This window comes from Callorhinus ursinus, unplaced genomic scaffold, assembly GCF_003265705.2.
Source record: "Callorhinus ursinus isolate GAN/ISIS: 27379988/994484 unplaced genomic scaffold, GSC_fseal_2.0 scaffold20, whole genome shotgun sequence".
Lineage (NCBI taxonomy): Eukaryota > Metazoa > Chordata > Mammalia > Carnivora > Otariidae > Callorhinus > Callorhinus ursinus.
Genome location: NW_027397082.1, coordinates 26,040,155 through 26,056,148, shown reverse-complemented (window position 1 = coordinate 26,056,148; position 15,994 = coordinate 26,040,155). Strand labels below are relative to the sequence as shown.

Here is a 15,994-nt window from a genome sequence, read left to right as displayed (position 1 = left end):
CAGAAGGATTTTTCTTCTTCAAAAACTTCTACCAGATTGTTTATTTTATTCATAAAATGATTGTTCCAAAAAACATATTTAGTCAATCTCCAAGTTCCCAGGAGAATTTTGGAAATATGTGCTGGACAGAGGAGAAAAATAAAAAAATGCAAAATATGTGCCCCTTAAATATATTCCTAGTATTATTTCACTTTGGAAAAATTGGATGAAATTCAATTTTGAGGCAGAAATATCATGGGATAGTTCATCAGCTCTTTAGGGCTGAACCTCCTCTAATAAGAATATCTCTGTTACTATAAGAGTTCCTCCAACTTTTGATCTCTTGGTTAATCACTGGTCAGTGAGAAGGATTCTGAGACTGTAATACTTCTACTTAAGAAAAAAGAGGGTGTCCTCACTTGTTTAGGATTATGAAGCCAGATTTGTAATCTGACACCTTGGGTATTTGAGTTAGGATGAAGTCAGGTTAAGATGATCTATTATTACATTTTAGTCATGATAATGAAATTATGATTATTATTTTTTTAAGACTGATTTATTTTAGAGAGAGAGAGTGGGAGAAAAAGAGTGAGAGAGAAGGAGAATCCTCAAGCAGACTCCCTTCTGAGCATGAAGCCCAATGCAGGGCTCAATACCAGGACCCTGAGATCATGACCTGAGCCAAAATCAGGAGTCAGATGCCCAACCGACTAAGCTAACGAGGCACCTCTTGTTTTGTTTTTTAAAAAAGTCTTCATGTGGGCGCCTGGGTGGCTCAGTCATTAAGCGTCTGCCTTCGGCTCAGGTCATGATCCCAGGGTCCTGGGACCGAGTCCCGCATCGGGCTCCCTGCTCGGCGGGAAGCCTGCTCCTCCCTCTCCCACTTCCCCTGCTTGTGTTCCCTCTCTCGCAATGTCTCCGTCAAATAAAATCTTAAAAAAAAAAAATTAAAAAATAAAAAAGTCTTCATGTTTTAGAGATCCTGCCTCAAAATCATCTAGAGTGGAGGGAGGATGAGTGAGGAGAGGGGTGGTTAAAGATAAGGCTGGTCACGTACTGATTTGCTGATGTTTGGTATTGCTTCATTATACTATTCTTTCTACTTTAATCATGTGAGATAACAAGTTTAAAAGCCTTTTATTCACAATTCCAAATTTTCAGCTTCTAATCATTATTGAAAATTTAGTATGTAGCAGTAAAATCTATGTAGAGTGACTCACCGGACATTTTCTGGTCTGAGTTTATCGAGAACCATCTCTATTAAGTCAGGTCTAAATTCTTCCAGTAAATATTCAGCCGTGAGCACTTCTTCTAGGGGATAATACTTATTGAAAGGAAAATCGATAGATAAATAAAATATGCAAGGCTACTATAGAGTCTAACTTATTAAAGCAAACAAATCTCTAACGCATTAAATCCATTATTTTACACACACACCCCACATCCTCCTTCAATTAAATTTTACTCCACTGGAAAAATTTTTTTCTTTCTTACCACACTTGAAGCAGTTTCCTGTTGTACAATGTTTTGCAGTTAATCCCCAAATACATTTACATGATAGAGAGCAAAATCACATTTTTTTTTTCAGGGAAAAGTGTAATATTTCTGGCTAAAAACTGAATACTTGTTAATGAAGAAAACTTGATAGTGAAATGCTGACACCTATAGGATTCTTAATATAAAGTACATACATTTTTATAAACAGAATTTCCTCTCAAATTTCTATGAATGAAATCAGAAAAGCATTTAGAAAGTTGTTGTGGGGGTAATGGCTTTTATTTTTGGGTAGGGAAGAAAAATAATGTCGAAGATGCTTTTTATTAGTAAAAGCAACCTCCAATACACTGAGACAGACTGATTCATTCATTCAACAAATATTTAACGCGTATCCACTCTGTGCCAGGCAAGACAGATCATGTCCCTGCTCCCTAAGGAGCTTATATTTTTATTTTTGCATACAATAATACATTTAGTAATAACAGTAATTCATTTGGGGATTAAGACTCAAGGCTGAACTAAAATACTAAACAACAATGAACATGTAAGTTAGGAGAGGGAGTGACCAGAGTTTTAAAGTTTTTTGTTTTTTGTTTTTAATTCCAGTATGGTTAACACAGTGTTATATTAGTTTCAGATGTACAAATACAGTGATTCAACAATTCTATATTACTCAGTGTTCATCAAGATAAGTGCACTCTTAAAAAAAAAAAAAAGATAAGTGCACTCTTAATCCCCTTCACTTATTTTACCCAAGGAGCTTATACTGTAATTGGGAGGGAGGTAGACAGTAAACAAATAGTGTCATTATAGTGATAGGTGCTATGAATTAAAAAGGGGCGGGGCATGACTGGGAGGTCAGGGAAGGTCTCTGTGAGGAAGAAACACCTAAGTGGAAAACCAAATGATAAGAACCTAGTCATGCAAAGACAAGAGAGAAGAGAGTTCCAGGTAAGGAAAACAGCAAATGTAAAAGGTACTAAGAGGGAGGAACAAACTTAATGCTTGAAGATCAGGCAGGCAGCCAGTAGAGCTGGAGGGGAATGAGAATGGGAGGGATGAGCTGGGGAGTTATATAGAACACGGTTAGAGAGACAGGCTAGGGCCAGATCTTGTAGGCCAACGTGACATTTTGGATTTTATTCCAACTCTGACAGGAAACTACTGAAGGACTTGACACAGATAAGAGAAACAATCTGATTTTGGTTTTCAAAAGATTACCAAGACTGGGATAATAAACTATAGTGTGGAACAAGAGGGAAAACCGAGATCCCAGGTAAGAGATTATAATGATAGTCAAGGCAAGAAATGATGGTAGCTCAGACTAGGGTGGTAGCAACAGAAATGGAGAAAAGTAGATGATCTGTACAGCTTTCACATAATTAGCAATCGACACATTGTAGAATTGAAAAATATTTAAATCCAAGAAGCAAAATGCCTCTGTATGAAAAATATTATAGATGATAATTTTTAGGATGATGAAAATTAAGATTTTAAGCATTGCTTGGCATCAAAGTTTGCCTGGTTGCTACAAAGTCTAAAGTTTTATACTGCAGCTTCAATTTTTATCATTCATGTAGTAGTAAAGGTAATATATGCAGGATCACGAAAATACTCTACATATCAATGTATGCATAAAGTAACAAACTTACATGCAATATTCCTGCAATCTTAGAGGTATAGCCCCGTGGCCTCTCCTTATCTTTAAACCTAAATGCAACAGCATTCAAGTCCTAAAATGGAAAATTAATCCGATTATACATAAGTCAACTACTATTTAGAAATACATTAAAGAAAAAAAGGTTCTTTCTTTAGTGTTTAGTCTGCACTATAGACTTTCTACTCCACATTTAACTTTATCAGAAAAAATAGGCTATGCTTGATTTAGAAATGTATGGAACATGAATGAAAATAACCAAAACAGAATATGATTCTTTAGCCTAAATTATTGAAACTATTAGTCAAAGAATTAGGAAAACTGGAAGAACCTTGCAAGATCAACAGTCACACAGATGATCATTTTGTTGATCCATTCAGAGAACTGCACCCAGATTAGAAGTTCCTGTCCTAGGTTCCACAAGTAGAGTATCCCTTTAAACTTTTACCTAAGTAAAAAGGATTTCTCTCACCCTCAAATACATTTCAGAATCTCAATAGGCCTTAAATATAAAGTACATATTTTTATAAAACATTTAAAATAAGGCTTTAAAATTCTGGAAGGGGCGCCTTGGTGGCACAGTCAGTTGAGCATCCAACTCTTGGTTTCGGCTCAGGTCATGTCTCAGGGTTGTGGGATTGAGCCCTGTGTCTGCTTAAAACACTCTTTCTCCCTCTCCCTGTGTCCCTCTCCCCTGTGTGCTCTCTCTCTCTCTCAAATCTTTAAAAATAAAAAAAAATAATAATAATTATAAAATTCTGAAAGACAGAGAACTTTTGTTTTATTAAAAAATAGTAAGGGACAGCCAGGCTTTTCCATACATACAACAATAATAAAATCACTTTTAAGAACCCAATCGTATATAAAACAATTCACAATTTCTTTGAAAGTTCACTGTAGATTTTTGTCAGATCTGAAAACAACAGAGGCTCCTGAAGCTTCAGGCAAACAGTAAGGTCCACCCTGATAGATATAAGCTCAAGAAACTGCTGGCTTTCTTCTGAGGGACAGAAAAGCAATTTCTTTTTCCCTCCGAAAAAAAGGTTACTTGATGCCTTAGCCCTAATTGTGCCCCAGATAGCCAATCAGAGTAGTACAACTAAGCTTTAACTAAAGCTACTACGCATTGCAAGATTTTAGAGTTTAAATAACAACAAAAACCCCCAAACTTTTAAGTTTCACCGAGCCTTACATTTAAATTAATTCACATATGTTTTCTGAAAATTTTCCTTAAGAAAAATTTTGGTGAAACAAAATTACCTTGCATTCTTGGAAAACCCATTCTTGAGGTCCTTCTGCACGTAACTTCTGAATGTACTGAAACATGTGCAAAATTATATCTTCAACGTGTACTGGAAAAAAAGGGGCATACTTAAAAACCATTCAGTCCTTGAATCCATGAAAGCAGTGAGCTCACTCCTAAGGTAAAGTCAGGTGAGTAGAAACCAGAGACTGGTTTTAGGGTCCCCCACACAGGGCCCTCCAGGGTCTGGGATATGTGACAGAAAGGACTTTGGGGAAGTTAATGAGCCAATGAAAAGCCAAGTACACATTTCACAAGTGCAACGTAATGACAGGTCATTAAGAAGGAAAAATCATTCATGAAATGAAGGCCAAGTTGCGCATGAAAAATAAAATGGATAAATTATACGAATTAAAGGTTTTATGGCTTTACAACATAAAACAGATCCACAGCATGAAGAAATTTTAGAAAATGTATCATAAGAAGTCAATTTTCATTAAAAAACCAAAAAGGTCAATACTTACATAATCCTTCCTCAGTCAGGTCCACATTAATGATAAAAAACATAAAACCTCGGGCTCCTTCCTTCTGTCCACCAACAAGAGTATTCACCCAGCCTGTAACATTCAAAGGAAATCAAAACAGGGCCGTATGTGTGGCTTCTTTTAAGACAAAGAATGTTCTTTTTAAGGCGCCTGGGTGGCTCAGATGGTTAAGCGTCTGCCTTCAGCTCAAGTCATGATCCCAGGGTCCTGGCATCGAGTCCTGCATCGGGATCCCTGCTCCTTGGGAGCCTGCTTCTCCCTCTGCCTCTCTCTCTCTCATGAATAAATAAATAAAATCTTAAAAAAAAAAAAGAATGTTCTTTTTAATTTATACTATATGTTCCCAAGATATTAGAATGGACCACTTGCAGAGAAGAGCAGAAAAAATGGGTTCAGAAAAACCATTTCAGACACTGTGGAAGACTGATGGGATTTTTTCGGTTGGGAGGTTCCTCAGGACTCTTCAAGTCAGTTCCCAGGCAAGAGTAGACTACCATGCTTAAGTGTTACATAAAAGCAGAGCCTCAGTTGAGAGGCGCTTTGGAAATTATCTGCTGACTAGATCCTAGTACACCCTCTGGTCTGAAGGATAAGAGCAGGCAAATAAATAACGTATACTGTTATTTCAGAGATGGTAAAGAATACCTAATGTGAGCTTTTACTTTCGAACCTCTCTGTTATTTAAAACATGTAGCACAGTATCTTTTGAAAAATCTAAACTTCACTGCACAGTTCTGAAGGGTAAAACAAATTATGGGGGAGGGGGAAACCCAAAGCAAAAAGAACAAAAGCACACTAATAACTACTACCTCACTCTCCCACAGACCCCGGACCAACCTACCCAGAAATGCTCCTTCACACACAAAAATCTAGGAGAAAATGAGAGCCAGAGTAAAAGGATGTGGGGTACTACACTCAGAAACTGGTACCCAAAAGACTTACCCTTTGACTTCAGTTCTGATAACAGACTTCCAGGACCTTCATGACCAATGAGATGACCAAGATAATGGCCAGGATTTGATTTGTAGTATTTCTGAAGGTCAGGTATGGGAAAAGTCACATAAAGATTCCTAATATCCTTAATGGGCACTATTTTGTAAAGTTGCTGGAAAAAAAAAATCAAGAAAGATTAGCTATATCAACTCCTACTGAATAAAATATTTATAAACTATGAAGAATACAGATTTTCATGGAAAAATCCCCAAATCAAAAGAGAATCAATTGTCAGAGAAAACTGTACTGACCACAAAGAGTAACTGGCCTGGGCTCTCTCTAAGTGGACTTTCATTACAGTTGGTGTACAGCCCATTTCTGGTCCCCTCGACCATGCAGCTCAATATGCTTGCCTTCTGGCACTGGAGAACAGCTTCTACAGTTTATCAAGGCTCTAACTACCAAAACTACTTTTAGCATGCAAAGATCAGGTATCTGTTGATATCTTTTCAGTGAAACATTATCCCTAATAAATGTGAAACTGATTCAATTATTCAAACAAATATTAAAAATTGTATAAATAGGGGAGCCTGGGTGGCTCAGTCAGTTGGGTGTCTGCCTTGGACTTGGGTCATGGTCTCTGGGTCCTGGGATCAAGCACCATATCAGGCTCCCTGCTCAGCGGGGAGTCTGCTTCTCTCTCTCTCTCTCTCTCCCCACCACTCGTGCTCTCTCTCTCAAATAAATAAAATCTTAAAAAAAAAAAAAAGGATGAAAAAAACCTGTATAAATAAACCTTTCAAAATTTTTCATCTACATTTTAGTAAACTAGGCATATATTATGTCCATGAATTAAAAAAGAAAAAAATATTAGAAATACATGCACTTACTTTAAGATGTTCTTCTTGGAAAGGGTGTTCAGGAAATTCTGGCAGTGGGACATTTTTGTTCTCAACTTCAGAAAATAACTTTACCACCAGATTAGTCAAGTCATCTAAAGATTCTATAAGAAAACAGACAATGAAAACAGAACTTAAACTATCATAACATGACAGGTAGTATTTAAAACCTTAAGATCATATATACATATATAAAATCACTATGATTTTTACCTTAAACTTACACAATGTTACATGTCAATTATATCTCAATAAAGCTAAACAAAACCTTAGGATGTCCTGAAAAACCTTCCGACTATTAAAAAGAAAATCTACGATTTTTTTAAAGCTCCATCTGATGAAGTTGAAGCACTTGGTTCAATCCTGTCAGTGCCTGTGTAACTTCTAAAGCTAAGCAATACCAATAATGATGATAACTCACACATGTCTAGCTCTTTACAGTTTAAAAACTATTTCACAAATGTTGTCTTGCAATAAATTTAAAACACGTATTAAAGACAGTAATAGAATAATTGGCTTCATTTGGAAAACTATTTGATCTACAATTGCCAACAGGCACATACTGAACCATCAGCTGATAAGATTATAACATATTATATAACATTATAAATAGACACAATCTAAGCCCATTGTTAAAAGTCAAATGTTAGAGTCTGTGAGTGATGCTGTGGGGAAAGAGTACAAAATGATAAAAAGCATCTTGGATGGGGAGACTAGAGGACCTGGATCCTAACCCTGGCTCCCCCAACCATATCAACTGACTACCTAGACAACCTGGTTAACCACTTCAGGTTCCGTAAAATGAGAACACTGTGTGAGATAATCCCAAGTCTCTTCCAAGGTCTAACATTATAGGATTCTGTATCATGATGTGCCAAACTCATTCAAAGACTTGTAATTGTTGTTAGAATGATATGGCCACTTAGGTTATTCTATGTTATTGCCTACCTATATTCTTTTATAAAGAGTTATACTTGAAAAGCTTATAAAGATGTATAATATGTTCACTGCAGCACTGTTTATAACAAAAACTGGAAATGACCTCAACATCTATGAGCATGTGAATATTATGAAATGTCTATCCATTAGAATTTTATGCAGTCATTAATAAGGGAGAGATCTCTATGTGCTGATACAAAAGTATCTCAAAGCCCTATGAAGTGAAAACTGCAGGCAATCTCAATTTTTTAACAGGCACACTTGTAATATACTTACTATGTAAGTATATTAAGTATATTAACAATATCCCACTTTTGGAAGCATAACAAGAAATGACTTAAGGTGAGATTTTTGAGGAGAGGGCATTGTCATCACAGGATGGGAGGAAAGAGAAAAACTTGACTTCTACTTTATACCTTTCTATGTGGGATAAATTTTTTCCCTGTACACATATTTCCATCATTCAAAAAATTAAAAAGTGAAAAAAGGTTTGTTGGTTTTTTTTTTTTAAGTAATCTCTACGTCCAACAAGGGGCTCGAACTCATGGACCCTGATATCAAGAGTGGCATGCTCTACTGACTGAGCCAGCCAGGTGCCCAAAAGGTTATCTTTTTATAAACAAGATAACCCCTTACCTTGATTCTGTCTCCTCAAGAACAGGTTATTTATAAATGGTATAAACATTCATCACCTGTTACTGTCAGGAAGCATTTGGATCAAGTAAGAAATTTCCCTTGATATTCTATGACCCATTTTGAACTTTTCCATGAACTCTTTAGAGAGCACTTAATCACTATTTGAGATTTGCCTTTATATAGTATGAAATTCTCCTTTAGGCCTATGAATATGGGCATTTGCACTTTACTTATTAAACATACATATTTTTCCTTCAATTTTTTTGATATGTACGCAGGACCTCAAAATGTCCAGAGCCAAATATGAGGCAGACCAGTGGCTGCTTGTTAAATGACAAGTAAACTCAGGAATGGAGTGGGTGTATCTGGAGAAAGAGATGGCAGAGATATCTTTATGCACAGATGGAACATGTGACTTGAAACAAGGTAGGCAGTAAACAAAGGTTTATCAACCTGAGGTGCTGGCTACAGTGAGGCCCTTTAGAGCAAGGTTCTACCAGGTGTGCCTTTCGAGTATTTCTACCCTAAAAGCGTAAGTTCGCAGTGTAGCTTTTTAAAGGTACAGCAGCTATCTGATACCGCAGTCTGTCTTCCCTACTAAGCAGTGCGCTACTGGAGATCAGGGGACTGAGTCCCTTTCATCGTTACATTGTGAGGACTTGGCAATCCCAGTGTCTGTACTCGATAGTTACCTACTTGCCAAGTTTCCAGGTAATTAGTGCTGCCACAACTAGAGGGACGATCCCGTGGGAGAACAGAGAAAAACCTTTTTGTCCCTTTGTGACAGAGATCCTTCCACATGGTTATTCTTTCTCTCCCCTCATCCTAGAAGAAGGAGCGGATTTTCTATTAATCCTCTGAGAGATCCTGTTTCCTCCTCATACCTCTTGTGCTGCAAGGACACCTCTCCCAGGTCCCTCATCAAGTCCACTGAACTCAGCACAGGTCAGTCACTCTAGGAGAGTGATGTGTATGCAATCAGGGAACTCAAACATCTGTTTCTTTTAGACACTTACTCTGTCACTTCCAGTAAACAGGGAACAAGGAAGGCAGGCCTGCTGCCTGATTCATCTGTTGTCATTATCACTTGCCCAATAAGTGCTTACTGAAATCAAGTGTTTTTCATCTCAATACAACACAGACAAAAATATTCCCAGGACTAGGCTCTAAATACCAAGTGATATTTAACACTCTAGAACTAGCTACGGTTAGCAAGCACACAGAATTATAGAAACACTTTTTATTTCATTGGCTTCATTCCTTGGACCCATTTTATATCCTGGTTCCTATTACCAACTTAAAATATATATAGTTGTTTATTTTCTACTTACAAATGTAACATTTTCCAAAAGTAGAAAACTAACAACAAATGTAAAAAGAAAGAAACAAAAGTCATTCATAATCTTATGCTTATGGGATGCTTAAAAGTAGCTACTGTTTATGGAGCATTTGCTATGTGCCAGGTACCATGCTAAACACTTCTGCATTATCTTGATTAAACCTCATAACAGGTTATGAGGTAGCATACCTCCATTTTAAAAATGTAAAAACTAGAGTTCAGAGATTTGAAGTAACTCTGTTAGCTCAAGGCCACACAGCTAAGTAGGTGGTATATCTGGAATTCAAACTCAAGCTGTAAGAGTCTAGAGCATGAGTTCTCAACTACTGTATCACATTAAATTTCTAGTATGTTTTTCTATTTTGTCTTATGTCTATACCATATATGTCTATTATAATTTTTTATAAATCCCCAAATGGATCATATAGCACATAGTGTTTTAGAGTGCTTTTGCTTTCTATTGGACATATTAAGAATATTTTCCCATGTTATTAAAACACTGTCATAGAATTATTCATTCAATATATATTTTACCATGTGCCTATGATGTGTCAAGCACTAACTCAGGCACTGGGGACAAAGCAGTGAACAAAACAGCTTCTATTCTCAAGTAAATTACTTTCTAGTATGGTGGGCAATGATAAATATTTAGTATTTCAGGTGGTAATAAATGTTGTAAAGAAAAGTAAAGCAGGTAGGAGAATAGAAAGTGAGAGAAGAGATGCAATTTTCTATAAGATGCCCTATTACATAGCTATAACATCATTATTTAACCCATCTTCTATTAATGAACAATCAGATCGTTTCTAACTTTTCACTAATACTATATTGACAGAAACATCCTAGCGCATCAACTCTTTGAACTCTGGTTATTTCCTTAGATTGCATTTCCAGAAGTAAAAACAAACTTTTTTTTTTTTAAGATTTTATTTATTTATTTGACAGAGAAAGAGAGCAGACGCAGGGGGAGCAGCAGAGGGAGAGGGAGAAGCAGGCTACCCGATGAGGGGCTTGATCCCAGGACCCTGGGACCACGACCCGAGCCGAAAGCAGACGCTCAACCGAATGAGCCACCCAGGTGCCCCCAAAACAAACTTTTTAAGGGTGATGCACCATGTTAACCTGTTCTCCAGGAAGTCTAGAACAACTGCATAAATGGTATACATCATCACCAATACAAAAGGGCACTGCTCCACCATAATGAGTATTACTTAAAAACAAAATTATGGTAATTTAACAGGAGGAAACACTATATTGTCTTACTTAATTTGCATTTAAAAAGTCAAACCTTTATATGGAAGCAGCCCAAGTGTCCACTGACAGATGAATGAGGATGTGGTGTATATATACAATGGATTATATTACTCAGCCATAAAAAAGGATGAGATCTTACCAACTGCAACAACACTGATGGAGCTAGACAGTATAAGGGTAAGTGAAATAGAGAAAGACCAATACTATATGATTTCACTCATATGTGGAATTTAAGAAACAAAACAAAGTGGGGGGGGGAGGAGACAGACAAATCAAGAAACAGACTCGTAATGACAGAGAACAAACTGATGGTTACCAGGGGAAGTTGAGGGGGATGCGTGAAATAGGTGATGGGGATTAAGGAGTGCACTTTTGTGGTGATGAGCACTGGGTGATGTACAGAATTGTTGAATCACTATACTGTATACCTGAAACTAATATAACACTGTATATTAACCAACTGCAATTAAAAACTTTAAAAAATAAAATTAAAAAATAATAAAATAAATAAAAAGTCAAACCTTTGTTTATATTGCAAATCGTTTTTCCAGTGTCTCGTCTGCCTTTTTTTCCCCCGTCATCTGCCTTTTAAATCTTATTCCTAGTTTTCTGAATTGTTACAAGGTCAAATCTGTTAATCTTTCCCTTTATACTTCCTTTCTTTGCTTTTACATGTTTATAGTACCTACTAGTAATTTATATTTTTCTCAGGTCTCAATTTTAAATCATCTATACTCCTTTTTAGAACAGAGTTAAAAACAAAATCCCTTGTTCCTTCTCCAACAAGGAAATCATTTTCAAAAGCCTCTGAGCAGATAAAAGGCCATATATCCTTCTCCCAATACTTTGAAAGAGCCAAATGGAAAACCTAAGATTATCCAAGTCTATGAAAAATTTTAAGGATTCTTACCTCGACCTAACACACAAATAGCCATTAAGTTGGATGAATAATAAGTAGAATGGAATTTCAGTAGCTCCTGTCTTACATCAATGCCTTCTTGGTTTGGTCTAGTCTCTAAAGTATATTTGTTACCTGAAAAGGAAGAAAAACACTTCTTAGAAAAAGAAAAATATGTGGACTTTAAAGTTTTAAAGTCATTGCTATAAAGTAGAGTTCTAGCTAACATACATAATGATTAATTACTATGTCTGAACATAAGCTGGATAAACAGGAAAGAAGAATACAAATTAATAACATTTTAAACTACAGAGAATGTTCCCTCAGGAACTTAAAGGCCTTTATGAAAATTATACACCTTAAAATCCCTATGAGATAGTAGGTATTATGAGCACTTATAGGACAAAATGAGATCTACATGGCCTCCATTCACACTTACTTTAATTTTTAATTCCCTATGTGCTCCATAATTAATTGAAGAAAGTCACTGAGGGATCTGTTTGGAACTTGCCAAGTTACTTGTGGAAAGAAATGTACTATTCTTGGCTGAAACATTAAATTTGTGATGTGAAATCTCATGGATTTGATCTAGACTGGTAACAATAGGATGCAATGCTATTTTTATAAGTCTCAAGCAATGTGTGTACATACACACACACACACACACACACACACATACATTCATACATACATACCATGGAGATCTCTTAGGAAATTTAATAACTCAATTAGGGTAAACTAGGCAAGTCAAAAGCAAATGGTCACAATCTCTAAGTACTACCTTGCTAATAAAAACCCTGCCATTTAGAGACTCGGAGATGGAATTCTAATGATTGGTGTCTCCCCAAGAATGGTATCTTGACTAGAAATATCCTAAAATCCTCATATAACAACCTTTATTGTTGTTCCTGCTTACACTACTAAATGGGTTGCTGTATTTAATCTGCAGAGATGAAACTGTGGCAGAACACATTCTTGGGGTGCCTCAGTGGCTCAGTCGGTTAAGTGTCTGCCTTCAGCTCAGGTCATGATCCCAAGGTCCTAGGATGGAGCCCTATGTCGGGCTCCCTGCTCAGCGGAGAGCCTGCTTCTCCTTCTCCCTCTGCCTGCCGCTCTGCCTACTTGTGCTGTCAAATAAATAAAATCTTAAAAAAAAAAACACATTCTTTATATATTTTCTTTCCTTGAGTCATTATAATGGTTGTGCTGAACTGGCATCGGAAGAGTCCCTTTCATTAAGTTGGGTAGCTAGAGAGAACCACCAGATAGCATTCTTAGATCCAGTCTTTAGCCCCATACAGATGCATAGTCCTGAGCAAAGATGTCATGCCTCAATGCTTGAATCAGACAGATCTAGTGGAGTGTGCAAGCAACAGCCTTGAAAGTGCTTGTTAAATTTTTTCTAGTCACAAAGCGATCAAATGTACTCAATATTCACTAGCAATAGCCTCCTAGCCAAGTTTTCAGGTTCTTAACTAGTCCTCTCAGTTTCTTACTTAAGATGCAGTTCAATTCCAGATTTGCTTTGCTTGGGGTCCTGAGACATCCCCTCACTCTACTTGAGGGATTCAGGTGCTCTTAAAAGTATCCAGCAGAGGGGCACCTGAGTGGCTCGTTCAGTTAAGCGTCTGCCTTTGGCTCAGGTCATAATCTCAGGGTCCTGGGACCGAATCCCGCACCAGCCTCTCTGCTCAGCAGGGAGTCGGCTTCTCTCTCTCTCTCTCTCTCTCTCTCTCTCTCTGCCTCTGCCCCCCACTTGTGCTCACTCTCTCTCTCTCAAATAAATAATCTTGAAGAAAAAGTACTTTTTGCTGGGTAAAAAGTGACCTTCAGGTCACTCATATTAAGGTAAAACTTGAGTACTGATGGTGCCTTCCTTTTCTACTAACTGAAGATTCTAAAAGCCTCAATTCCAGAGGTACTAGTCCTTACAGTTTCCTTAGTTATTTGGACTGCGAAGCTCAGATTTCTATAATATGTGAACTAAATGACACACCGGGACACTCAAGTTTGGAGAAATTAAGATTTATTTCCATAGACTATAAATGTGAGTGTGAGATCAAAACCAGATTTTTAGTCTAAATGTCATCTGATTTGCCTACTCACAATCAGGTCAATATTCTGGGTTTAAAAAAAACAGCCCTCAGATCAAAGATTATGAAGACTAAGATCATGGCCTCCATCTAGAACTTAAAAGTTCCCTCAGGTTAGCCAGCTCTACAATATTCTGCTTTAATTTTAATGCACCTGAATATCCTACCATTCTAGTTCCTATCCTTTATCTTTAGCCCCATTTAAAAAATAAGAGATGGGGTGTCTGGGTGGTTCAGTCGATGGAGCATCTGACTCTTGGTTTCGGTTCACGTCATGAGGCTCAGGTCATGATTTCGTGGCTCTGTGCTCAGTGGGGAGTTTGCTTCTCTCCCTCTGTCTCTGCCCCTCCCCTGTGCCCACATGTGCCCGCTTATGTGCACGTACTCTCTTTCTAAAATAAGTAAATCTTAAAAAAATGTAAAAAATTAATTAAAAATAGAGATAAAGTAGGAACATACACAAAACACACTAAAACACAGATCATGGCAAAACAATGACAATGCTATATTAAAATGAACCAAAGAACCGTGACAGAATACTAGACTAGCAAAGAGAATGAATAATCCACTGTTTATATGCAACAGTATGAATGAAGTTCACAACCTCAAGGCAGAGTGAGAAAAGTCAGACACAAAAGAATATACACTTTTTCATTTCATTTTTAATAAAGCATAAAAACAGGCAAAACTAACTTGGGTTACTATTAGTCGGACAGAGGTTACCCTTAGTGGATGGATAGTGACTACAAAAGGGCACAAAGAGGGCTAATAAGGTGCAGGTAATGCTCTGTTTCTTCCCTGCTTCCATGGTGTGCTCAGTTTTCGAAAACTCAGTGATTCATACATAAATAATAACAGAACATTCATCTACTTGATTCTTCAAATAGCAGCAAAAGTAAAAACAACAATAATCTATCAGAACCACACACACACGCTTTTCTGCATATTTGCTATACTTTACAACACAAAGTTAAAAGGAAAAAAGAGCCAAAGGAGTCACTATCAACAACAATCTAGCTCACCTGAGGTTCTAAATCTAATGATATGGGATCTCTGGCCAAACTGCTAAACAGAAGCTCAGTCACATTTGCTCTGAAAAGTGGCTTTTAGCTATAAAGAGATACTATTCTATGAATCTACATATTCCATGTCTTTGCTGCCTAGATGTTTTCATTCTTTCATACATGACAGAAGGAAATTACAGTCCATTTGGGAACACAACCCAGCATGGCAGTGCCATATCCTCAGAGGTACTTGAATCAGAAAGAGGAAGAGGTTCTCCACTATGACTCTCTTGGGATCAGGATAGTCAACTCTCAATCCACTGACAGAGAAACATGGATACTAGGTATGAGCCAACCAAAATATTTTTTAAAATAATAAATCTATATATATACAAAGCATTTTCCCTGCCAAGTGGCAGAGGAAGAAGTCAAAGATTCAAAGAGTAAGAAAGAACTGACCAGCACACCATCACGGCCAGAGGGGACCATGTAGCAAGAAATGCAGGTGACATTTAGGAGCTCAGAGCAGCCCCTGGTTGATAGCCAGCATGGAAATGGTGATCTCAGTCTTATGGCTAAAAGGAACTGAGTTTTGCCAATGATTAAAAATGACCTTGGAAGATGTTTTTCCCAAATGGGAATTTTATGTAGTCAATATCTTGGTTTCAGCCTTGTGATACCCCGAGCAGAGAATTCCACGTCATGCCAGACTTTGGACCTATAAAACTAGAAGCTAATAAATGGGTATTGTTTTGTAAATTTAACAAAAATTTTATTTTATTATTTTTAGATTTTTTTTTTATTTATTTGAAAGAGACACACACAGTGAGAGCAGGAACACAAGCAGGGGGAGTGGAGAGGGAGAAGCAGGCTTCCCGTCAAGCAGGGAGCCCGATGCGGGGCCCGATCCCAGGACTCTGGGATCAAGACCTGAGCCGAAGGCAGATGCTTAACGACTGAGCCATCCAGGCGCCCCCCAAATTTTATTTTTTTAAAAGACTTTCTATTTATTTCTTTTTCTATTTCTTTCTTTCTTTCTTTCTTTCTTTCTTTCTTTCTTTCTTTCTTTCTTTCTTTC

The 15,994-nt window shown here is 37.2% G+C and overlaps 1 protein-coding gene across 4 annotated transcripts in view; it reads right to left on the bottom strand.

Annotated features, from left to right (window-relative positions):
* The window catches only part of IDE (insulin degrading enzyme), a 105,632-nt gene that overhangs the window by 39,937 nt on the left and 49,701 nt on the right, over nt 1-15,994 (bottom strand). For all 4 annotated transcript variants that reach the window (XM_025881142.2, XM_025881145.2, XM_073904437.1 and 1 more), the window contains exons 5-11: nt 11,832-11,954; nt 6,745-6,857; nt 5,864-6,026; nt 4,901-4,993; nt 4,394-4,485; nt 3,129-3,209; nt 1,200-1,303 (exon numbers count right to left, since the gene is read on the bottom strand). In XM_025881142.2, coding sequence (XP_025736927.1) covers nt 1,200-1,303; nt 3,129-3,209; nt 4,394-4,485; nt 4,901-4,993; nt 5,864-6,026; nt 6,745-6,857; nt 11,832-11,954 — 769 coding nt within the window. The remainder of the gene's footprint in view (nt 1-1,199; nt 1,304-3,128; nt 3,210-4,393; nt 4,486-4,900; nt 4,994-5,863; nt 6,027-6,744; nt 6,858-11,831; nt 11,955-15,994) is intronic.